Source organism: Apium graveolens, chromosome 7, assembly GCF_009905375.1.
Source record: "Apium graveolens cultivar Ventura chromosome 7, ASM990537v1, whole genome shotgun sequence".
Classification (NCBI taxonomy): domain Eukaryota; kingdom Viridiplantae; phylum Streptophyta; class Magnoliopsida; order Apiales; family Apiaceae; genus Apium; species Apium graveolens.
This window is the reverse complement of record NC_133653.1, coordinates 261356956-261382634: the sequence shown is the minus strand read 5'-3', so window position 1 is coordinate 261382634 and position 25679 is coordinate 261356956. Positions and strand designations below refer to the sequence as shown.

At 30.8% G+C, this 25679-nt stretch overlaps 2 protein-coding genes across 3 annotated transcripts; one reads left to right on the top strand and one right to left on the bottom strand.

The window, feature by feature from the left end:
* The first annotated feature begins 8338 nt into the window (after positions 1 to 8338).
* LOC141670405 (receptor-like protein 7) lies at positions 8339 to 11873 on the top strand. Its single transcript, XM_074476232.1, has 2 exons — positions 8339 to 9396; positions 9469 to 11873. The coding sequence occupies exons 1-2, from the start codon at positions 8520 to 8522 to the stop codon at positions 10434 to 10436; spliced, it is 1845 nt and encodes a 614-aa protein (XP_074332333.1). The 5' UTR covers positions 8339 to 8519; the 3' UTR covers positions 10437 to 11873.
* A 1014-nt stretch (positions 11874 to 12887) lies between these two features.
* On the bottom strand, positions 12888 to 17775 carry LOC141672377 (uncharacterized). 2 transcript variants are annotated; one of them, XM_074478956.1, is made up of 4 exons: positions 17705 to 17775; positions 16728 to 16802; positions 13571 to 13915; positions 12888 to 13485 (listed from the first exon to the last, which is right to left on the bottom strand). In XM_074478956.1, the coding sequence occupies exons 3-4, from the start codon at positions 13592 to 13594 to the stop codon at positions 13018 to 13020; spliced, it is 492 nt and encodes a 163-aa protein (XP_074335057.1). In that variant the 5' UTR covers positions 13595 to 13915; positions 16728 to 16802; positions 17705 to 17775; the 3' UTR covers positions 12888 to 13017. The 2 variants fall into 2 exon arrangements, with proteins under 2 accessions (XP_074335057.1, XP_074335058.1); XM_074478957.1 differs by having other exon boundaries at positions 12888 to 13473.
* Positions 17776 to 25679: the final 7904 nt, after the last annotated feature.

Sequence of the window (25679 nt, the reverse complement as noted above, 5' to 3'; positions counted from 1 at the left end):
GTTTTTTGTAAATAAAAATACTTGGGAAATACCAGAACACATTAAAAATGTGATAGTATACCCACAACAAGGAAGAATCAGAGTTGGGAGACTGAAGACGATATAAAACTTCTTGGGAGAGAAATAAAAAATCATTTAAACAAAACAAATGTGGAAAATGTGGCAAAAATGGACATAATTGGAGAACTTGTAGAAACTCAAAGAAATATATTTACTTGTTTATAAGTAATGAATTTTTTATAATCGCTAAATTTGAGTTTAATTGTATATGGAGATTAAACAAATAAGGTTGTAGTTAAAATAAACAACAAAATTATCAGAAAGTAAGAATGTGCAAAAAAAGTATAATTAAAAAAAAACTAGAACTGCAACTCAAAGAAACCCAAAATGCAAGTGTAGGTATAACTCAAATAAATTCTAAACTCTAAATCTTATGAGCAACTATAAGCAACTGCATGTGCAACGTAAATAACTCTCAAATTCAACTAGAAACGGTAACTGCAACTATATTTGCAACTCAAAGAAACCCAAAATACAACTACCAGTGCAACTCAAATAAATACCAAACTATAAACCCAATATTCAACTGCAAATGCAACTCAAAAAAACTCTACTAGATATACCTCAATTACATTTTCAACTCAAAGAAATCCAAAATCCAACAATGGGTACAACTCAAATAAATCCAAATTGAAAATTTAAACCTCAAAAACCTTTCAAATGCTTATGATACATATTCATATTATGCTGTCATAAAAACCAATATGCAATGTTGTTTGTAAATTTTTATTAAATTACTTACGCAATTCTAAATGTAACATGTCTAATGCAACTTTATATATATATTTTAAACCTAGAATGAAACCACATATGCAACTATAAAAATTACAAAATAATTAATATTTAATACAACCATTATGTAACTCTAAATGTAACCACACCACAAATCAATCAAAAACAACTTTATATAAATCATTTAAACCTAGATTGCAACATATATAACTATAAAAAAATATCTAATATATTTATTATGAAACTTTTAATGTAACCTCAAATGTACAGTCTTACTCAAGCTTCCAAAATCCAATTACAGAATTTGTGAAGAAACAAATTTAAGGGAATTTACCAAAAATACCAATTTTTATAAAAATATTTGTAAAAATACGGATGCAGGTTGCATATTGAAACGGTTGCATATGTGGTTGCATATGAGGTTGATCTGTATTTTTACAAATATTTTCTACAACTTGGGTATTTATGCAAAAATCCTTAAATTTAATTCTCGGTAATCAATAATATAATCTCTTATGCGATATTTATCACCTAAACCTAAAGAAAAAAATACAAAATTCTTAAAAACCTACACAACTCCTTATTCAACCATTAATGCAACTCTTATTTGATAAAAACCCTATGAAAACGAATATTATAACCATTATATAACTCACTATGTAACATTTTCAAATTTATAATACAATATATAAGCGTTTTATGAACGGTTAATGCAACTACAGTAAAATCTCTATTTTTACCTTACAAACTTGTGATAAAAACCAATACACAATGTTCTTTGCAACTTTGTGTGAAACTACTTATGCAATCCTAAATGTCACTTGTCTAATGCAACCTTATATACATGTTTTAACCTAGAATGCAACCACATATGCAACTATAAAAATTATAAAATAAATAATATCTAATACAACCATTATGTAACTCTAAATATAACCACACCACAACTTTAAAGTAACCTTATACACATGATTTAAATCTAGATTGCAACCACATATACAACTATAAAAAATATGATAACCATTATATAACTCACTATGCAACATTTTTAAATTTATGAAACATATAAAAATAATTACGAATCGTTAATGCAAATATAGTAAAATCTCTAATTTTACCCTACATGTAACCATTTATGCAAACAACTATACAATGTTTAAAATTTTAATTACAAAACATTATAAATGCAACTCTTAATTGACTATGAAACACATTATGCAACCATTATGAAATATTTTACAGTGTAATCGAAGCAAACACCCTTACTCAAAACTCATTATGTAATCACTTATGTAATTAACCATTTTAACTTTTGTTAAACTCAGAAATGCAACATCTAATGAACTCATATACAGAGTACACAAGAAGATATTACTATAATTCTACATTTCCAAAAAGTGCATTCATAAAATAACAACTGATTTTATATGAATTTCTTCCTATTGCTCCTTGTCACTACTGAGAAACAAACCAGGTGTGGCAATAATGTATTAGTTACGGCAACCCATTTCCCTTCATTAATCCATATTTCAAAAAAGTTATTACACAAAATATTGCATTCAGTTTTAACCACCTGTGCAAACTCAAATGAAATATAAATTAAACATTAAAAACACCAAGTCATAATTTATTAAACTTTGTTAAACATTTCTTACAACTCCATACCATAAATCTAATAAGTCTGAGAAGAATTCAAACTTAAACAGAGCATAAATATTAAAAGACTACATCAAAAGTTCAAATTACAAGATCTTAATATAATTTAGCGTGTATGTGCTCTTCTTCGAACGTTTATGCAGCTTCTTATTCACTGGTGCTTTTCGTTTCTCCAGTTTCACATTTGACACATAATCAAGGGCATCTTCATTAGCATCATCGATATATTCATTATCACTCTCATAATAATAAATTTAATTTTCAACGCCAAATGTTGATTTGTAGGATGTACTGGAGGTAGGCACCGGATGGGATATTTTTTTACAGACATTAACATGAAGATCAGAACAGCCAAACAAACCATATACAAGAAAGTAAATAACAACTATGATTGAGTACCAACAAATGAATGATAAACTACTAAAAAAATTCTTGAATTTATATTAATCAAAATTTATTTCCTCATACAAACTCATCCTAATTTAAACACTTGACTATATATGAGAGGCTATATCAGAACATACTTCATCACATAATTTCATATTTTTCATTCATTTAATTATTTAAAACTAATCAATACAACCCCATGTAAGAACATTATTTGTTTGTTAATTCAAGGCGGCCTTAGAGGGCCCTGTGCAAGATTTTAAAAGAGTACCCTAATAATTTAAGTTCTTTTTTTAAAAATACATGAAATAATAAAAAAACATGTAAATTATAAAAGTAACATAACAATTAAAGTGCATAAATTAACTGTATTACATAATGAAAATTAACAAAATTGTAAAATAATAAAACAAGTAAATATATGATATAAATTATCATAAAATCGTCATTCTAGGTTCTAGCTTTTCTAAGCACATTTACTATTAATAATTTAATAATCAAAATTTTCTCGCAAACTATTAAATTTCAGAAATTGAAAATTTAAATAAAAAATGATATATGTAACTTTAAATCTGTATGTACAGCTATTTAAATTTGTATAAATCCATTTTTTATTTATTTTATATTTATAACATAATTATTATTTGAATGATCGAGCAAGTGAGAAAAAAAGTTAGCTAGTATACATAGTTAAATTACTAATTTTAATGAAATCAATTAAATTGGTACTTAAATGGGGAGTTTATCTTGTTAGAAGAGTAAGGATGGCACTAATAACAATTTTTTATATAAATATTTATTTATATTAATATGATTTTTTAAATTATTATTTTTAGAATATATTTGACTTATTCAAGAAAGCAATCAGTATTACGTACGTGTATAATATACTATATCTCACATATTTTTCTTTTCATTTACATTTTTAACATTAAAAACTATAATTCTATTTTTTTTACTTTTTTATTTTATTTTAACTACATATACACCTACGTTAAAAAAAATGTGCCCTAGGATGATTGAGGGCCCTTTTCCCGTCGAACACCTGGCACACCCTCATGCACCGCTCTGAAAAGGAACAAAAAGAGCTCATCGAAAACTTCACTTTTCATTTGGTAGACAACGAGAACAACATATTTCACATTAAATTTTCACACCACAAGTCAATCAATCACTTACAATCTACAAGACGAGAAAGATGTTTTAGGGTAAACATGTTACTCTATATTTTACCAAACATAAAAAAACTCATAAAATTACGAGTTTAATCCACAAAAACTAAATTAACAGCAACAACAAAAATATGAATATTGGACATCAAATTATCCAATTAATCCATCTCTATAATCAACAAAATTCACCATAAAATAAAATACATAAATACATGCATATATATATACATAGCCGGTGATAAAAATCAGAACTCTGGGAAAGTTAGTAAGCAAAAGTGAAGGGAGGGGAGGAAAATGATACTAATTCATAGCTTCTTGTGCACCTTATTGATTTCAATAAGAATGTCTTCTTGTTATTACATTAATCGATCAACGAGAGAGAGATATATCGATCAACGAGAGAGAGATATACAGAGAGACAGAGACATAGAGAGTCCTAGATGAGATCGAGAGTGAGTAGGAGAGAGAAAGAGAACGCGATGAGTGAAGAGAGAGATGAGATAATGGGTCGTGTTATTTAAACATAAAATTGTAAAAAAATGATTTTATTTTTCAATTAATAGTATATTTGCAATAACTATTACATGTTGGTATATTTGCAAATAAATACCCCAAAATTGGTTTTCTTGATAATTTCCCTATTTTTTACCCAAGTTGTCGGTGAAATTTGACTCAATTTTCGTAAAATACTCGAGATTTAACCTGAGCTAAAAAGATTATACAATGAAACGAGCTGAAATAAAATTAAAATCAAATGATAATTATCCATTATTTAAAAAATTTAAATAAGCAAATTTTATATCTTAAAATTTTAATCAAATAAAATTTAGAAAAATTATATTATATAAAAAATATTTCGTATATCGCACAAGGTGTAAGGTTGTACAAATTAAAAAAGAAAATATAGAAAGAAAAGGAATGGACTCTCATCGAAAATGAAGAATGAAAACTTGAAAATTAGGTTTTCTAACTTTCTGTTTTTTACTCAAAAATGATTATATCAGTGATTGTTTAATTTGTCTCAAGTGAATAGTGAATAGATGAACGGGCTCAAAATTTAAACGAGGCTTTAAAGCGGTTGCACAAACATACACTATGTAAGACTTCACATCATTTACTTAGAAATAGATCTTTTTTAAGTTAATTACTAACCTAAAACCAGTTCGATATACGAATCCCACGGGAGGAGGATTTATGATTATGTCTCCTCAGCCAGAGTCTGTCACTTAAATGGGGTTTACCTTGTTTCACGTGGTTTGCAGGCTACTACGTGAACATGTAGGGTTTACCCAGTGCGCACCCGAAGCGGCTGCGAATTACTTACGAAAAAACCGCGTGCTATGTATAAATTATTTTTATATTACATAGTTTTTTTTTTAATTTAATTTGAAGTAAAAATTTAAGTTATGAAACTTATTTATTTAAAATTTTAATAATATGATTTGATAATATTTATTAATATACACAAAAGATGTATAAGTTAGTGATACTACAGTTTAAAAAATAATGTAATGATTAAAATTTCTATTTTTATTGATATTTATAGGTATGTTTACGAAATATTATTACATATAATTAAAAGGTAAATTTTAGCTGAGATCAATAGTATACGAATTGTTATTAGTATGTTAACCGACCAAATCCAACTAACCATATTCAGATTTATGTCAGTTTAATATATTTAAATGCGAATCAATGGTAAAATTTCATATGTCAATGGAAAAAAAAGTATGCTACCTTGCGGCCCGTTATATCAACCAAATCCATCTAATTATACTTACGATTTTGTTTAATTTTTTTTAGCCTGGGGTAATTATTATTTTATTTTAGACCGAATGGATAATTTGTATTATTTTATTGTAGTTTGATGACATTATATCGACCCCACGAATTTTCTTTCAAATTTTTATTTTGTTATAGTCCCGTCCAATAATATAATATTTTTAGCGGGATCAATACTATTTATTACTTTATTTTACCCCAATTCTTTAAATCCAACTAACTATATTTATCCTTTAAACTTCAATAATATTAATTTTTTTGAAAGTGGACAGTTATATTTTTAAGGGAGGGAGTATCATTTTTCTTAAATTCCATACTCAACCCAAATATAAACATTTGGGAGGAAAGGAGGGAGGAAAGGAGAGAGCGTAACATTAATCATTCCTCGAAACCTTCGAGATTCTCCGGTGATTTTTGTTCCAAATCTCCAACGGACGCGCCATGCCCTGAAGGACACGTTTTACCCATAAACTTTGAATTCTGTGCCGCACGTGCAACCTACATATGTCTTAAGTTCTTTTTTCCCCTACTAAGCGCATCTCCAATAGTTTTTTAGTTCATTTCATAAATTTAATATAAAATATTGAATCTTAGTAACTTTTAAGACATCAATAGCTATTCTCAACTCCAACAATATTCCGTATATTCATTCCTTATACAATATTTAATCATTAAAAAGTAACATTATTACATAAAGTAAAGAAAGAGAAAGTGTTTCTTTCAAATATATATTATAAAATAAAAGTTAGAAGAGGAGAGATGTTAGCTAAAGATAAGGAATGGGAAGAAGATCTTAGTGGATCTTAGTGATTTAAGGAATCACTAAGATACTGTTGGAGTAATTTTTTTCTCCATGTTCCTTATATTTGACATTGGGTGTGTTTGGTATTGTTGTTGCAGACAGCAACAACAGCTTTTCGCTGAAAAGCAGTTGAAAGACTGTTTGCTAAAATTTAAAAGTTGTTTTTCAGAAAAGTGTTTTCGGCTTAAAAGCTGCTGTTAGAAAAAGTAAGTCCCCCCGTACTTTTAGAAAAAGCTGTTTTTCAGCTATTGCGGGAAGCAGATGTTGATTTCACCATCAAACCTTACAAAAATATCATTATTTTTAATTTTTTACATCAGAACATATACGTATCAAAAAAATTACCAAACAGTCATCTGATTTTTACAGCAGCACTTTTTCTAACACCGCATCAATTTTTAACAGCAATCCCAAACAGAGCCTAAGACTCTAAAGAGCTAAGCTGTTGGAGTTGTTATAAAAGGCGTGTTTGGGAACAAAATATAAGTTACTTATTGACTTATAAGCCCGTAACTTCTTATCGACGAGTGTTTGTCGACCCAACTTATAAGTTAGATTTTCAACTTATAAGCTAGATTTTCAACTTATAAGCTAATAAGTTGAATGTTAGTAACAACGTACTTTTTCTTAACTTATTTTGATTTTTTCGCCTTTTTATTGACTTAAGTTTTAAAAAATATATTTTTAAATGTTAATCTAATCTAAAATCCATGAATTAAGATAATTATATTTAAAAATTATTTATTTTGATTAATTTAAGTAAAAAAGAATTCTGACTTATAAGTAAAATAATCCAAACAATGTAACTTATAAGTTATAAGTGTTATCTACTTATCACTTGTAAATCACTTATTCATTTTAAGTCATAAGTTACTTATTTTAAGATTTTCCAAAAATGCACTTAATTACGAACGGGGTAAGTTACTTATTTTAAAATTTTACAAAAGAGCACTTAATCCAGGCCAAAGGTAGAGAGCTCAATTATTTAAATATCCCTTAGATCATTGCACTAATCCTAATAGTAATATTGAGAGCGAGTTCTTCCAAATTTATCTTAAAATTAAGCATATTATAAAAAAATATTTTCTTAGTTTATCACCTGCCTCATTTTTAAGATGCTATCAAGTATGCCATATTTTATTTATTTTAGTTAAAAATTATTTTCCTCCCTTTTTACACATCTTTCTATTTTCATCATTTAATTTCACTGCTCATCATAGTTTATATATTATTATTTTAATAATAAGACACAAATACAAGTTATATCGCATGAGTTTATATATAAAAAAATTCTCTTAAATCACTGTAACATTATATTTTATTATATTATAAGATATTTTTTAGAACATTGTTGTAACCCATTTCATATTTGGAAGTTACTCTCTTTGTTGAGTAGTATAAGTTACGAGACTGAGATTTTACAAACATTATAATGCTCTTTTTCAAAATATACTTTTATAAGTTATTTTATTTATATTATTTCTTCTAATAAAATTTTAATATTCAAAATTTTATAAAAAAGAAAATTTTTAAAAAATTATATAAATATACTCCCTCTGTCCGTATGAGTTTTTAGCATTTTTGATTTACACGGAAACCAATGAACTGAGTAAAATAATATATACGCAAGTGGATGAAGTTATGCAATGGCAGAATTGTGTTTCTAATGTGCTATAGCCTATAGTAGTACTCACAATTATGTTAGTAATTTAGTATTATTAATTTGATAGGAAAAAATCTAGGGGCCATATCATATACTGTGAATCTGGTAATGCAAATCTAGTGGCCATATCACATACTAACAAGAAAATGAAGTTTCCTGCTCACAATTCAGTTTTGCATCTTCCTGTTTTATTGTTTTGTGTGATAATTACATTAAAGGGCTGTTGAAAATCAATAATGCAGGGCACACTTCACAGCTTCACCTCATGGGGTCATTATCTTTGTATACAGTTTCCATACTGCATCCTCTCTTTCTGCTATTCATTTTTCATTCTAGATCAGTAGTTAGCACAAAATCAAATCCTTCTATGCAGCCACTTTGCCATGTAGAGGAGAGAATGGCCTTGTTGCAGTTCAAACAAGGCTTCGAAATCTCGAAAACAGCCTTTTATGCGCCTTCTGCTTATCCTAAGATCCTATCCTGGAAACTCCAAGGAAACACAAGCAAAGATTGCTGCTCGTGGGAAGGAGTGTACTGCGACCAACAAACAGGCCATGTTGATAGTCTTGATCTTAGTAGCAGTTTTCTCTATGGTTCCATCGACTCCGAGAGCAGCCTGTTTAGCCTTAATCACCTCCGCAGCTTAAATCTTGCTGACAACCATTTTAATTACTCCCTGATTCCATCCAAAATAGCTTCTCTTTCGAGACTTTCACGTCTTAATCTCTCATCTTCTGTATTTTCTGGTCAGATTCCTTCAGAAATCTTGAAATTGTCCAGCTTGACCTCTCTTGATCTATCCTTTAATGTAGGTTTCTCATCCCAGGAAAATCTTTTGAAACTCGAGACACGTAATTTTAGAAGCCTTGTTGGAAACTTGACAAACTTGATACAACTTAACCTCAGTATGGTGAACATTACATCTATGGTACCTGCTTCGCTAAACAACTTATTCTTTCTGTCATCTCTCGGGCTCAGAGGGTGTGGTTTATATGGTGAAATTCCGGTTGGCATCTTCCTGCTGCCAAACATACAAGTTCTTGATGTTGGGAGAAACCGTAAACTCAGCGGTCATTTGCCTGAAAATTTTGATTCTAGTCTAAAGCTTGAGGAATTAAGGCTTGACTACACAGATGTGTCCGGCAAGTTACCTGACTCTATAAGAGAACTCAAATATTTAAGGATTCTAAATATCAACAACTGCCTTTTTTCAGGTTCTATTCCGGCCACAGTTAGTAACATGACCACACTTACTGCACTGGACTTGAGCAGAAATTATTTTTCAGGCAAGGTTCCATCACTTGCAATCATGTCACAACTCTCTTATCTGTCACTTGCTCACAATAATTTCACTAACAATATACCAGCATCCTTTGCAAATCTTACCAGTCTAACTTATTTAGATCTTAATCATAATAGGTTTTCAGGGATTGTTCCATCTTGGTTTATGAACCTAACTCGTTTAACACATCTTGACCTTTCTTACAATCCGTGGAAGGGATCAGTTCCAACATCATTGTCACAGATTGAAAATCTTGAATTTCTTAATCTTTTTCATGCTAATCTCAGTGGAATTGTGGAATTAGATATATTTCTTAGCTTAAAAAAACTAACTACTCTCAAACTTTCGCAGAACTATTTTTCTGTAGTAGAAAATAACATAACCAATATTACTCTTCCACAATTCAAGTACTTGGCATTAAGTGGATGCAAAATGACGAAGTTTCCACATTTCCTTCAGTTTCAAGATGAGCTAGAGGATCTGTTCCTTGATGATAATCGAATTCAAGGCCTCATACCAGAATATATTTGGAACAGAAGCAAAGAAAGTATGGATTCAGTATGGCTTGGAGGGAACCAACTAACAGGATTTGAGCATAATCCAGTTGTTCTGCCATGGACTCGTTTACGTTTATTAGCCCTTTGGAATAAAATGATGGAAGGTTCACTCACAGTTCCCCCGGCATCAACTCTAGCTTATTTTGCATCAGGAAATAGAATGACAGGGGAAATCTCGCCTTTGATCTGCAATGTGAAATCCCTCATTGTGTTAGAACTGAGTGACAACAACTTCGTTGGCAAGATTCCTTCATGTCTAGGAAACTTCAGCAATGACTTGATGATACTGGATCTGAAAAGGAACAACTTTAAAGGGAGCATACCTGAAATGAGTTCAGACTGAAGAAAGTGGATTTAAGAGAAAATCAATTCCAGGGATAACTACCAAGATCATTAGCAAACTGCACCGTGCTTGAAGTTCTTAATCTGGGAGAGAATCAAATTGATGATTCATTTCCTTTGTGGCTTGGAACTCTTCCAGAACTGCAGGTCCTAATATTGCGATCCAACCTGTTCCATGGTGCAATACAGAATTATACCACCAATTCAGAGTTTCCAAAGTTGCGAATCATCGACCTCTACAACAATTCTTTTGCAGGAGATTTGCCACTTGAACACTTCAAGAATTGTGATGCCATGAAATTTAAGGTAGACAAGCTGGAATATATGAATACCATAATCCTGCCATTAATTGGGGGTTGGATACTCTCTCAAGACTACCAAGCTTCTCGATAATTACTTGAAGTATACCACAGAGAGAAGCGTGCAAATCTCCTTGTTTTTCCCTATCATCTCATGATTCAATTTGGAGCTCAGCCGTCTGTACCAACTTAGACATACATAATAGCAGGCAGAAGTTGTGCAATGATTTGAAAAGATTTTTCAAGATTTGAACAGCTAACCACTTCATTCAAGGTCTCATACGCAGAAGACCTAAGTTTAGAGTCACCTCCATCAGTTCTATCAGCAGTTTCAACTAGACATTTTATAATGTTCGAAAGTTGCTGTGTGAGGAGCATCCCTTAAGCTCCCTAACAATACCTCAACAAAACTCAATTGCTTGCAGAATCACCAGAATCACCAGAATCACCAGAATCAGGGACCTCATAATCTTGAAGTTCGAGCTCTTCATCACGGCAGAGCTCCAAAACTCAATTGCTTGCAGGGCAACACCTTCTTCATCTCCTTTAACTGCATTAGAGTGAGCTGAAAAATTGTCTGCATATACGGTTCAAGCACATCATAATACATTGATGCTATTGAAACAAGACACTCAAAAGCAGCCTGCCTAATTAGAGTGTCTTCTGCCATGGCTGCCTCACAAACACCTTCATGATGAAATTCCGCTCCATCTCATTCTGAAAGTTAGTCTGTGCAAAATCCAGGGCATTGTTTAATGCCCTTGTAGCTGCAAGGCGAGCATTTACAATTTGCTCTGCTCCATTCATTCTATGGACTACAGCAGTAAGGACTGAGTTTACACTGTTAACTCCCGTTAACTCTGTTAAGTGTAACTCTGAACTCGAGTTACACACCTTGCAGAATGTCCAAAGTACAGGTACTCACTTCGCATTTTACTCCAAAGAATTGGCATTTTCATCCTAGCTGAAACCAGTAAAAAAGAATTACTGCCCTGTACTGTGCCTATCTTATTACACTTTATTTTAGAGTATGAGTAACTGGTTCCAGTATTCTGCTTGTATTTGCTCATTTAATAATGTAGATGACTGATGAAATATATTAATTAGTGAGTTTCATATTATTATTAAAACCTTTATCAAGAGCATTACCAATGGTTGGCACCTGTCCACTTTTCCACGTAATTAAAAATATTATTTTTAATATTTTCTATCTTTCGCATCAATTTTGACATTTTTTTTTACAAAACACTGCAATAATTGGCATTCTTAGATAATAACTTCACATACTTAAGAAAAATAAATCTAAAATATAAATATATTAGAAATATAATTATTTATTCATTATTGGATCATAAAGGAGAGTATAAAGGAAGTTGACAGTCAATGCAAAATGAGTTTGGCACGTCAATGGCATTGAACACTCATGTAAGATGGGTTAACACCCCTCTTGACACAACCATTTGAGTTACTCTAAGTATATTTATACTCTTTATTAAGAAATAATATCCAAAATATACTATTTTCAACTCTAAAATATCCAAAATGTTAAAAAATTCTAACAAATTACTAAAATTTGATGTAATAATAAACAAAATATTGTAATAATAAACAAAATATTGTACCCTAACAATTATTGATTACATTTATAATTTTTACTAATATTTATTAAAATATATCAAGTACATATATTTAATATTTTCAATTCATGCACTGTAGTCCATTATAAGTGTGAAAAGAGAGAGAGGACAGTTAAAAAAAGGTGATATGCAACGAATTTATTTCTAAAATTTATTATAAAATTAAAACTAATGTTTAAATATATATATTTAAAAAAATATTTTTGTGAAATTTTGAAATTAACACCATAAAATAAAAATGAAATTCAAATCAGTAGTATTACTCAAAAAATTAAAAATATGATATATTTAATTTTTAATATTTAAAATATGTAAAATACATAAAAATTAGTTTTTTATTTTGAAATTCATAGTTTACACACAAAATTAAGCAAAAGGGACGCAAACTACAAAATGTAAAAATAGATATTCAATTTTTTATTTTGGTCAAAGTTGAGTGCTGCATTTTCTGTCTTTTATTGGACAACGAGAAAAACTGTTAATGCATCTCCTAATACAAATTTTGTTGCATATAGAGCTAGTAAACCTTCATGTATTAGTAATATATATATTTTGTGGCATACACTGTGGAAAAAACCCAAATAAAGTAGGCAAGACAAAAATGGCATGTGCAAAGATGCCTAGAGGTTAAAAAACAACTGAAAAATTAAGCAGGAGATATGGCATTAGGAGTTGGGACAGTGGCAGTAGATTCAGGAACATCATCCAAATTATTAAGCTTTTCAGTGGTACTAGTGAATTCTCTTGCTGATTGTTTAAGGGGGTCATTGGTAGGATCCAGCAAAAGCTTCTTATATCTCAAGCCCTTCTCTTTGGCCTTCTTCACACACTTATTGTAGCCATCAACCTCTGCATTTGAAAGAGCATCGTTAAACCTATTTGTCTCTTCAGTTTTCCTTTTTAAGCAAGTTTTTTCACCAGTAGATTTCAACTCTGCAATGTACTCTTGTTTGAATTTTTCAACTAATCTCTCGGCCATCTCCTGATTTATCTTTTCCAAGTTAACCTCGCTTTGTGCTTCCTCCAGTTCTTGAGTCAACTTCGATATTTGGGCAGCATCCTGTACACACATTTCCTGGAGACTCCGAGCCCAAGCTAACGCCTGCAAAACAACCTGCAAAACAACATAAAATTGGGTGTTCCACAACTGAAAGGGACATAACTTTACTTTTTTCAGTTCCCTGAAAGTACTGACTAACCCGAACTATATTCATAGCCACCATCTCGGATGATTCCACGATGCCTGATTATTTGGAACGCCTTAGATCTACATATGAACTGACAGCCTTGGTTACCTCCACAGCAGCTTTTCAGGACTTCACTGTGTCAGCATCCGACATATCAGAATCATCATGGAGGTTCAGCAGATGTTTGTTGGCTAAAGCAGAGAAATACTGTTGGGTTGTCGACTCCAACGTGGGGGAAGAAAGATGTTTCTTGCTAGCGGTCATTGGAAATGTCCCTTTGCCAAGTGCAGATGGAGGAGGAGGGTCTTACAATTTTTCTCCTTTTTCATCCATGAGACGGCGTCTCATTCTCAGACACTGCACAAGAAGAAGAAACCTATCAGCAAACCAAATTTTTTTAACCCCTTCTACATTGAATCTAGTATCCTAAATTATGACATCAACTTTGTATTTCCATACGTCTCAATACAAAAATATGAGAGATGCTTTTCCTGCTCATACATTAACATCTGTTTAGTACACTACTATTATAGCTTAGCAGTTATGTGTAACACTGTAAGCATTCAATATCCAAGATATGTGCATGCACATATGTTTTTATTAGATTAATTTTTCCTACTCATTACTTACAAGAAAATGTTTAAATACCGTTTTATGTACTTGTGAATATTTGGAGAAGTTTATACGTACGTGCACACCTCCATTTATTAGTGCACACCCTTTCATTGGGATTAAGACCAAATTATTCTTATCAAACATAAAGAGCTTGGAGTTAATTTGCAAGAGTATACATCAAGGGTGTGCACATATTAACTCCCATATTTAATGGTACTTTGTCCTAACAATGATTGCTTAGCATATTTTGTCGTATACTTCTAATTCTAATTGATTATCACTTTAATTTAATTATGTAAATAAATTTATAGTAAATTTTGTCGATTTGCTTGTTTAGTACCAAGTTAAAAGAATTAGTAGATCACATATGCCAACAACATACTGGACCACGTGAAGATAGCAAACAAAGAAAAAAAATCATGGTTAGGAAGGTGCTTTCTTCGAGTAAACATAAAACTACACATCCTCCCTAAAGAATCATGGAAAATAAGTACAACATCTTACGCATATCACTAAAAAAATTAATGTCTAAATTACAAATTACTATAGTATCGTCCAAAACTAACTAAAATAGAGTACACAAGTTACGAATACAAGCTACACAAAGTATCACGTACGTAAAATAATAAATAGTTTCTTAAAATAGAGTGAAGCCAAATGTGACCTAATATTTTGAATAAATTGAATTTATATCATGGCTCGAGATTGCATATTTGCTTATTCTAGATCCCATTTTTGGTCAAGCTGATGGTCATTCTAGTCAGCGGTGCTACATAATATATTGATACTTTACTCCGACTTGTTTTGTAAGATAAACAAAAGCCGATTACATAACGTTGCTTTAAAACTAGGAACAAACAAAACTATATCCTACAACTTCTCCCTACCAGAAACTAGGTGGTTCGTGATTTTTTTTGGTTGGCGAGGGGCGTGAGAAAGAGATCCCTGTATAACAGGGTACATTACACGCGAGAAGAACTAGTGGAAAACATAAAAGAAGAAATCACTTTCTCCTAGAACATCTCGACTACTCTTAGACTTTTTTAATCTAATTTCTTTTTACTGAATTTACTTTAACACAAGTGTACATTAATACGAATTTAATTCCAACAAGGTTCAAAGCCTATTTTGGAAACTAGGAGGTTCATGATTTTATTTTTTTTGGGGAAAGGGGTGAGAAAGAGATCATTCTATAACGGGGTACATTACACGGGAGAAGACGTAGTGGAAAATATAAAAGGACAAATATTTTTTACACATGAGCCACATGTCAATCTTGTGTGAAACTAGGAGGATTAACTAAATGTCTGTGTTTGTTTCAGATAGAGGATTAACTACAAATAGATTTCACACATTACATAACTCTCATTATAATGAAATATTTCACTATTTTAGATGTTTTAACAAATATTTGATACATTGGTAGCATTAAAATGAACTTGCAAAATATTTATTGCTGACAATGTTTGTACTGACATTTAATATGATATTCCTTTAGTTCTAATTATCACACTAATAGCAAGCTGATAGGAGATCAAAAGATTCCTATTTATTGGCTTGTTTTATACTAACATTGTTTTGCAGAAACTTGATTAAACTTCTTACCAGCTAAAATTTAGACTTAAGTTTAATTTTACTTAACATCAAGCTCTTGGTGATGATTGACAATGATCTCACATGTTTTGAGCCCAAAAAAGAGCAAAAAAAAGATTATCTGCTATTTCAAGGAGATCATTTAGGACTTCATTTATGAGGACTATTGTATTCACATGTATGCATACAATATTATAGCGCAGGTTACATGCAACATATCCGTATTATACTTCCTATTTATCCTTAATTTTAAAGAAACCAAAGTGCCTACTTTCACACTGATTCAATTCAAGACCGTTGGGGTTATCCACTATTTAATAGTTCATATATTCTATAGTGTGTACTCATTTTAGAGCGCATTCGATGAATATCATTTCATGTTAAATTCTAGTAGTATACACATGCAATTGTATTTGGGTTCATAAGTTTAATAGTACGTTTCATGTAACTTGTATTTTTCAAAGGTGCAATATTATTACAACCGAGTACTATGTTTGGAAAACAAGGATTTAGGGAATTAGTTTCATTTCACCGAAGTTTGTGCTTGAATAGTATAGTTTGTAGAGAGCATTTGATTAAGGAAACACGGTTACGAGCAAGTTACTATGAGTGATAAATTTTCGAATCTTGTGATCCTATCAATTCAATAATTATTATATATTCTCCTAGCAAAATCCTACCTAAATTTCTCTGTTTTGCTTATTTGTTAATATTTATATTGTGGGTTTCATAACGATTCTAAACTCACGAAAAGCATATAATAACAAATAGTTAATAGACCATAATAACAAGTATTCTCGACAGTTTGACAGTTTAACAAATAGTCAGCAATAACATCTATTCACCTCTCCATGTGTGCATTTTAATATACAAGTGAAGATAAAATATACCAAATAAATGAATAGTGAATGAAAATATGAATGGAGTATTTTGTAAAAAAATAAATTTGTAAGTACACTACCTGCAGAATAGAGAACACCGGTGAGGCTTGCATTATAAATTTATGGAGCATGTTCTGGAGCACTTTCTTCATTGTCTATTGGCAAAATTCGATAACATGTGTAAGAAATTTGATATAAAAAATTTGGAAAAAAAAATTAAAATCAGCACAATAGACTAAAAGTGTAGGAATAGTTTATTGGAGTGTATTCGTTTTCATGTTGTCTACAACAGCTCAATCAACTAAGTTTTCAATCATGTTCAATCCATATCCAAAAACAAAAAAAAAATCAAAATTATATATGAATAAAGATCAATATTCACCAAGGAAAGTGTCTCAAAGGGTCTACATAAGTTGATAGTATTCATAGAGAAAATGAATCCAACTAGTTCAATCCATTATAAATCATATATCACTATATGGCCACATTTATAGGTGTATATATAACTTATCTAATTTGGACATTATCCAATGAATAAATTGAATACACAAATTTAGGTATGACTGATCATTAATGATTGATACATAATTATTTCTTTAGGCCGTGAATTACCTATACTTAACAAAAAATTTGGAGAAAAATCCCCACGGCTTGTATAATTCTTGTTCTCAATAAAACTTAGTTTAATACCATTACACAAGAAACACACACTAGAACAAACTTTATAATAGTATCGCCTAAGGGAACCTCATATTTTAAGTGAATTATAACATATTAAACATTACAAAACTTTCATAACCATATATAAAAAGTGTTGATTTCTTTCTAATCTCACTATCTCACATAATCAAACTCGATTCTTATTTCCCCCTTCTTATTATTATTACCTAACTTCTGTATCAAGCTCGTAAAACATACACCCCACCACTTCTATTCTAAAATTAAAACTAGTGTTGATTGAACAGAAATGAATGAACAACTTTTAAAGAATTACAATAATTTATTATAATTCATACTTCATAAGACACTTTCATCAACATGTAAGATATAAACAAACCTGGAATTTGTCATAGTTTTGCTCTAAGAAAGCCCAAGCCATTCATCGGAGGATTAGTTTTGCTTTTTTTATTAGTTTACGGCTGGGGTGGGTGGAATGAAGTCTTTAATCATCTTTATTTATAGATATAATTTAGGGTTTTGTTTTGCTGGTTGCCATTAGATATTGGGCCAAAATTAAAATGTTGTTGGGCTTATTTTAAAAATTAGGTAAATATACTAATAAAAATTAGGTTTTGTTGTATGGTGGGCTATTTGTGATATGCTTGGCCCATTAAGGCATAATGAATAAATAAGTCTATGTGGGTTAAATTGTTCTATGCACACTCAATTTCAATTTTAGAGATCTTAAACTTGTGTATTCCTTAGCAAGTTTGGTTGATCATTTATTTAAATAATTATTTATGCACTCTATTTAATTTATTTTAATACTAAATTATTATATTTTCACATATTAAAATCATTGTTGTATTTTTTTAAAATTACTGTAAAATAATTTTAATTTGCGAGGTTAATATTTGTAATGGTAACTAAAATTAAAATTCATTATTATTCAAGACTTGTGCATATATTTTTTAATTTGTTCTATACCACATTTCAATTTGTATTAAATAAAATTGTTCTTTATAATTTAGTTTTTCATGCACTGTCCTTGGTCTCTAAATTCTAATTGTTTTCATTTACTCGAATACGTTTAACAGGCTTTCAAATTTTAATGTACCAACTAAATTTTAATTTTTATTGTTATATTGATTTTGGTTGCTGATAATATTCATAAATACGACAACTTCTCGTTTGTTTCATGTTTTCTTTTGAAACAAAAAATAATTTAAAAAAAATTGAAGATATTCATATATTATTTAGATGTAAGGTGGGATTTTTAAAAATAATAATATTTGGTTTAAAATTAGTTATAACGATATTTATTTATTTTAAAAAATTTACTTTGATATGAAAAATTGAAGATATTAATGTCATATTTAAAACTATAACTTTATTTACACTATTATAGCCTAAATTTGGTAATTCTCATTTTCCGGTCAAGAAGGGTAATTGGATAAATCATGAATAATTGAGTTTTAAGTTGCACCATGGGCTATGGACCCCTAACTTAGGAAAATTCAAAGTATGTCTAGTTGAAGGAAAAGAACAAAGTGCAAGCTTATCTTAGCTCAAGGTAAGGCAACATCAAGGCAAAAGGCTTTTCGTAGGAAAGGAAAATATGGAAGTCACATAATAAGAAAAACATAGGATGCCTCATGATTTTAAAAAGATGACACGAGATATTTACTAATATTTTTTTTTGTAAGTACTCTTTAAAGAATACTATGGGTTGGAAGTGAAGCCTTATATGTAACCACCGAAAATCCCTAAAATCTCACCCATGTATTCATTACAACCACAACTCTTATATGGTCTTTTTGAAGAAGAACCACCATACTCATACTTTGTTGTAACTGAATTTTCTCGTCAATAAATTTACGCTAGAATAAGTTATCCTGATCAAGATCATAATTGCGGGAAGAAGAGATATGTTATAGTGATGGACGCTCTTTGGAGAAAAAAGATAAGACCTGAAGGATAGCCATGACTAAGGTTGTATAATGGTGGAAATGACGGAGATCCATAAAAGATGATTTTCATCCAGGGGTCGATCAAGATTCGAAGGATGTAGATGCGGGCACGATTGAGATCCACATATGGCGAATTCCAATCATGAGGATCAAACAAGGGTTAAGGTTGCAACTGTAGCCAAGAAGGAGCTGAGATGGATGCAAACTCGGATTTATTCGGTAGACAAGTTGTTTATATTCGGTAGACAACTCGTACACCTATAAATACATAAGATTTATTCGGTAGACAAGTTGTTTATATTGTTTTAGCTCATTCTCAATTTCCATAAGTCTGAGTTGTACGATTTTATAGCCTAAATAAAGCTTATCGAATTCCCTTAATTCTGAGGAGATCTGGTAACAAAATACCAAGTCTAACAGTCCAAATATATATGAAAAACTAACAACAAATTTTTATTAAAAATAAACCTTTATGGTTTAGAGGAGTGAAGAAACCTATTTGAATTAGAAGATTCGAGAAACCTATTTGGTTTAAAAGATTAAATAAGCCTATTCAACTTCGAAGATTGAATTATCCAATTCGATTTAGAAGATGAGAATCTTATTTGGTTTACAAGTTTAGAAAATTAGATTTGGTTTAGAAGATTTGAGAATTTTATTCACTCGAGATGACTTAGTAGGGGAAACTCAAAGGATGATCAAGAGGAGAACTCTCTTAAAAGAAGACAGTATAAAAGACATCTAGTCATCGTCCTTAGGTCGATCCCTCAAGATTACAATCAACTATTTTTGTTGTGCTCTCAGTTATTTGTTTTTTAGACTTACGCATGAAGAAGACTGTGAAGAAGATTCTACATGGAGGAAATCCCACAAACTCTTGGGACGCACCTTGACTAAGAGATCTGATGCCTAAATGACTTTCAACAGTTTACAGGAGAGTTAGCTGATTGGACATGTCTGTAGATCTATGTCGCTTTCTCGAGGTAACACTTAAAGTTCCATACTAATTGTGTCTCTTATAGAAAGAAAATATTATCTAAAAAATATCAAGAGTAATCGGGTGTTATATTTCAATCAGGAAGAGCACATCCTACACATTATTAATGTTCTGAGGTGCATTTCCCCTCTTAGAGCACGCCCTTGAACAAATATTTATTCAAAAATTTCCAATAAAGATATACTCATGATCATGCGAGTTCCGCAAACTGCTTGAAGAATTTCTTGATTGGAAACCATTTCCTCGTCTTTTATAACACACCTTTTCCACTGTGCACGACTTTAGTACAATAATGATTATGAGGTAAACTGCAATGACTACAAGAGGGTTTGTATATTAATTTTAAAATTTCAGAAGAAAAGAAGATATTGGAGAAGCGAGGTACCCTAATCCACTTCAGGTGCCCACAAATTTCCAAAGAAATTCTATGGAGAGGCACTTCAGACACTAGCGAGCCGTACAATAAGATACAACTAGAAGGTAAGACCAAAGTTGTAAGGCCTCATGAATCTTAGTATACACCCCAAAACATGAGTGAGCTATCTCTCTTATGTTATATCCTCAACAATTAAAATTAAATGCTCAAAGGCCATCTCTCTTAGGGTGCACCCTGAAGACGGTGACCATCTTTCATTTGTTCACACGATTTATAAAAAAAGGGTATTACGATAATGATCTTGTGAGCTTAGCGAGATCTTAGCTTCAGGTGAAACAATCTCAAACTCTCAATATTCTGAGAGTGGTCATGGATCGCCGTAAGCATATACACATGTTTTTTTATTCTTTCATTTTTAAGGTATATATCATCAAGCTACTTGGTTGGGTTGGGTTGTGAGGAGTTTTACATCATGTTTATATATTATGGTTGCATCGTGAGCAACACAATATGTAATCCCTTACTATTTACATCTCATTAAACAACCCACTAACAATCAAAAAAATTATGTAACAGCCCAAAACCATCCAAAATTTTTATACAAATCTAAAAATAAATTAATTTAACAATCTCATTTTTCATTTTTCAAAAAGGACTCAAGCCTATACGTAGCAGCAACTAACAAATAATTTACATTATTTTGACCTTCTCAAAGATTGCTTACTACACCTATAAATATATAAGATTGATTGAAAAGGCAACACAAAAGCACACACCTGGCTTAAGTCAAAAAGTTATATTATTTTATAGAAACATAAAGCTCCATGTCCTAGCTTCATTGGCAACAAAATAAGCGTAAGTGACGAAAACTCTGTAAACCCTTTACTTCCCTTTATCAGTTGATTTAGTTGGTAAAGCAGAACCAAATTCTGAAAATAATTTAACAAATATGCAAGAGTGAGCATCTAACATTCTTAGCAAGTCTGAGCAAAATATGAGGTACATGATAATTTCTTATTTAAGTATATGAAAAGAAACAAGAATTAAAAGGAATAAAATAGAGTCATCGGTAGTATAAGAGATTTTTTTAATCCTCCATTAATTGAGTCATCAACTCTAGCCATTGTTTTTGTGACATGGTTCACAATAGTCCATCATAAGCAGTTTAAGATCAAAATAAGTCACACCCCTTATGATTACCAAGAGCCATCATTTAAAATTGAGATTTTTATTATCTCTCGCACATCACCGAACAAGACTACAACTCTATCGCCTTACAAATCAATTACGGGAAAAAACAAGATGAACACGTCTTAATTATTAATAAACAAGGCATATATCATCATTTATTATTTTAGGTATCCAATAAAGAGATTAAATTCACACCATTAAATGAAATGTAATATGAAATCATGTAACCATAAGGTATGATACCAATATGGATAACAATAAGAAACAACAAAGGTACTGTTACAGAAATAATAAAAGACTTCAACAAAACAGGATCATAGAAGATAAAATCCGGACTTGCTTGACCCTCCTCAATCTTAGACCTTCAATCGTACTTATAATTAAGCTGTATTTCTTTCTTTTTCTCCAAAATTTTGAACCAAACTAAAATGCAAATTATAACTTAATCTGAATTTTATTGACTTCTTGTTCTTCTCTTCCTTCATGTTCACTCCACTACTATATTTATATACATCGCTCTCGCTCTATTATTAGAAAATAAATCCCTAAAGTTTGGTGACCATATCTTAACTAACCAATACTCCCCTAACCTTTTTTTTAAAAAACCCATCATATAACAATAATTAAAACTTAAAAAAACCTAAATATAGCTAAAATTATTAACAAAATAACAATAAACGATATTACATAAATATATATCCCTTTATTAGTATTATTACTAAAATGACAATTTGGAATGTTAAGTTAATTTAATACCTAACATATTTTCACAACCCTAAATAATTTAATTACTATATTTAATATAAAAGTATTCACTATTACCATTATTTATAAAAGCCAAACTAACTTGAGGTATTACATCCTTCTATGCTTAAAAAATTGCATCTTTGGAATTTAATAGTAGTTACATTAACTTCTTCTTATTTTCATCTTTGGATTCTTACCTATAGGTCGATCTTTCAACATGACCTTCAAATATGGAATAATTCTATTTTAAGGTGTAAATTCTTTACTCTCTAATACTTTAATTGGAATTTTATGATATGTTAAATTTTCTGAAATTTGAGGGTATCATATGTAAGCACATGTTTATCATCATGATGATATTATTTGAGTAAGGAAAAACAAAAGGTATTGTGAATTTTGTATTAGGAGGCAGGTCCTACTCATAAGCAACATGGTATTTCGTAGTCAAGTTATAAAATCCTGATTTCTTTTTCAAAATCTAAGTTCTTATTAATTGTTTTTAACTATTATGATTATACGAGATTGTAGAGGTTCTAAGGTTCGGTTGTAGACCACATATTTTTCTTGATCGGTTTTGCACAAACGAAATTGTAGACTTTTAATTCTGTGAATTTTTCTTTTTCAAAATATATTAAATATATAATTTCATTCCAAAAATTGATTCTAAATTCCAGTTTATTTGATTAAATATTTTAACTAATTCACTAAATTCCTTTTAATTCCTAAATCTTCTTTTGTTTTTTATTTTGAAATATCCTAATTTGATTTATCTATTTGTAATTTATTTTAGTTAAGTATTTATTTATTTAATTGGGTGATTAAATCATTCGTAAATTTAAGGAAATTTTATACAATTGAGTTTTGTAAGGAATTTGATATATATTTATATGTATCATATTATATTAGAGCTCAATTTTGCTCGAATTATCTAAATAATTTCCTTATTATTGGTGGTGCAAAATCATAAATATGAGCCTGACTGATAATTGCTAGAGACCGTGGAAGGGTTGGCTCAACGAGTTCCTGTACATAAACTGGAACTGGAGCAATAGAGATAGGCTGAATTAGTGCTAACAAGACATATATACCAATAGTGGTAGTGCTAATCGATATCTCGGTATGACCTTTGAAAAGCTGGATCTTATCAACAGGCTCAAATTTAACTGGGCTTGGATCTCAAAACGGTATCTGTCAGCAGTTCGCATCTGGACCGGATATAAGTCATCAGAAATAGGGTAAAAATGTTTGAGTAGCTGATCTGGTTCAACAATATTATCTCCCTCTCTCGGGTCAGTATAGGAGTAAGTAGCTGATAGAGTCATAGTAGTAGTAATGGATACATGCAGGAACACTACGGAGTCACCTCAGTTAAAGAAGCATAAATTGAACTCTCAGGGTCGGCTGGAACAGGATCCTCAGGGATGGCGGCTCCTACAGGTGCAATCATAAGTGAAGGCTATATGTCAATGATCTCGGGTGGAGAAAGTGGCAACATTTGAATTGATGAATCCTCAGAGTCACTATCTACAATTATAATCTCCTCAGAGGGATCACTATCAGAGTCAAGTCCAAATTCTACCTACTCTCTAGGGTAATAAACATAGGATCTATCTCGGTCCGTGCTATGGTCTGACATCTGCAAAAATTACATATATAGATATTTATATTATTCTGTCGAATTATATTCTTAGGGGATCACATTCTAAGAATATAACTATTGCTCTGATACCACCTCCGTAACGCCCCTGAATCTGCCCTTCCGTGAATCTGGGTCATCATGTCGTTTAGTGCATCAAACACCTATATTATTAGTACAACTTAAGCAAAATACGGAAGTCCATACATAAATACTACAACTCCCCCACAGATCCAAAGATCCGTACACCGTCACTTACATCTCTCCAAACCTTAAACAACATCACTTTTATTTTACTTATACATAATACTAAACATGAGATAGTAAAGTAGCTTCAGGAAGTATGTCTGATAAGGAGAATCTAACTATCATCACACATGCTCTGGAGTTTCCCCTTCCCCTTCTTCTGCCGCTAAGAAAGCTCACCACTTTCAGTCTTAACTTCTAAAAATATATGATGATAGCAAGAGTGAGCATTCAAATGCTCAACAAGTTATCTACTTAACCACATGGATCATATATCGACAAAAAATAGAATAAATGATAAAACAAGATAAATCGCAAATCCAGATATCACAATTCAAAGTAAATTATTCGACTAGACAATAAATCACACTCATCAATAACACTTCAGACCAATCAAGACAAAAGTTTAAGAATACCGGTAGTCCACCCCGATACCCCATCATGCAATCAAATACCATGTCGAAAGTATTGTTCTCCTGCAGTTCATGCCTGGAATGACCGAAGCAATGGTTATCCCGAAGCAATGGAATATCGAAAGAAACAAGACCGGCAACCAAAATTCATGACTAAAGTTTGACCAAGATAATAACACCATCAAATCTAGATGAATGTTTTAACCGAATATTAATCTGTATATTATATTTTGTTGACCCGAACAATGGGCCAGTTCTCGAGTTCAAAAAAGGTGGATAATCCCGAAAGATAGGAATTATCCGAAAATGATTGAATGTGGTTGACCCTGACAATGGATCGAACCTTACTGAATAAAAAGTATAGTCTTCCGGAATAATGGGATAGACTAAGATACAAAAATATGATCGCTGTGAATACCATATAATATGAAATAAAATTGTCTTTATTCTCAAACACTCATTCAGGAATGTAATTCCATATAATTATCTCGACGAAATAATTATACTCCAAAAAATAATCACATTAATCCAGTGAAATAATTTTTTTGATAAGAGTAGGGGAGAAGCAATAACTTGCCTCGATTTCCCGAATTAAGCGCAAAATCCCCAATCAAATCTCAAAAATTTTTTGAAATAATTTAAGGTTCTATTTTCCATTAAATAAAATAAAATACTATTCTTTGCTAAAATAAAAAAAATATTGGGACTCTCTCACTTTAAAACATATTATTGCAAAATAATCTTATTAATAATAATTTAATACTTTAAATCTGATATTTATTTAGATGTCGCTCAA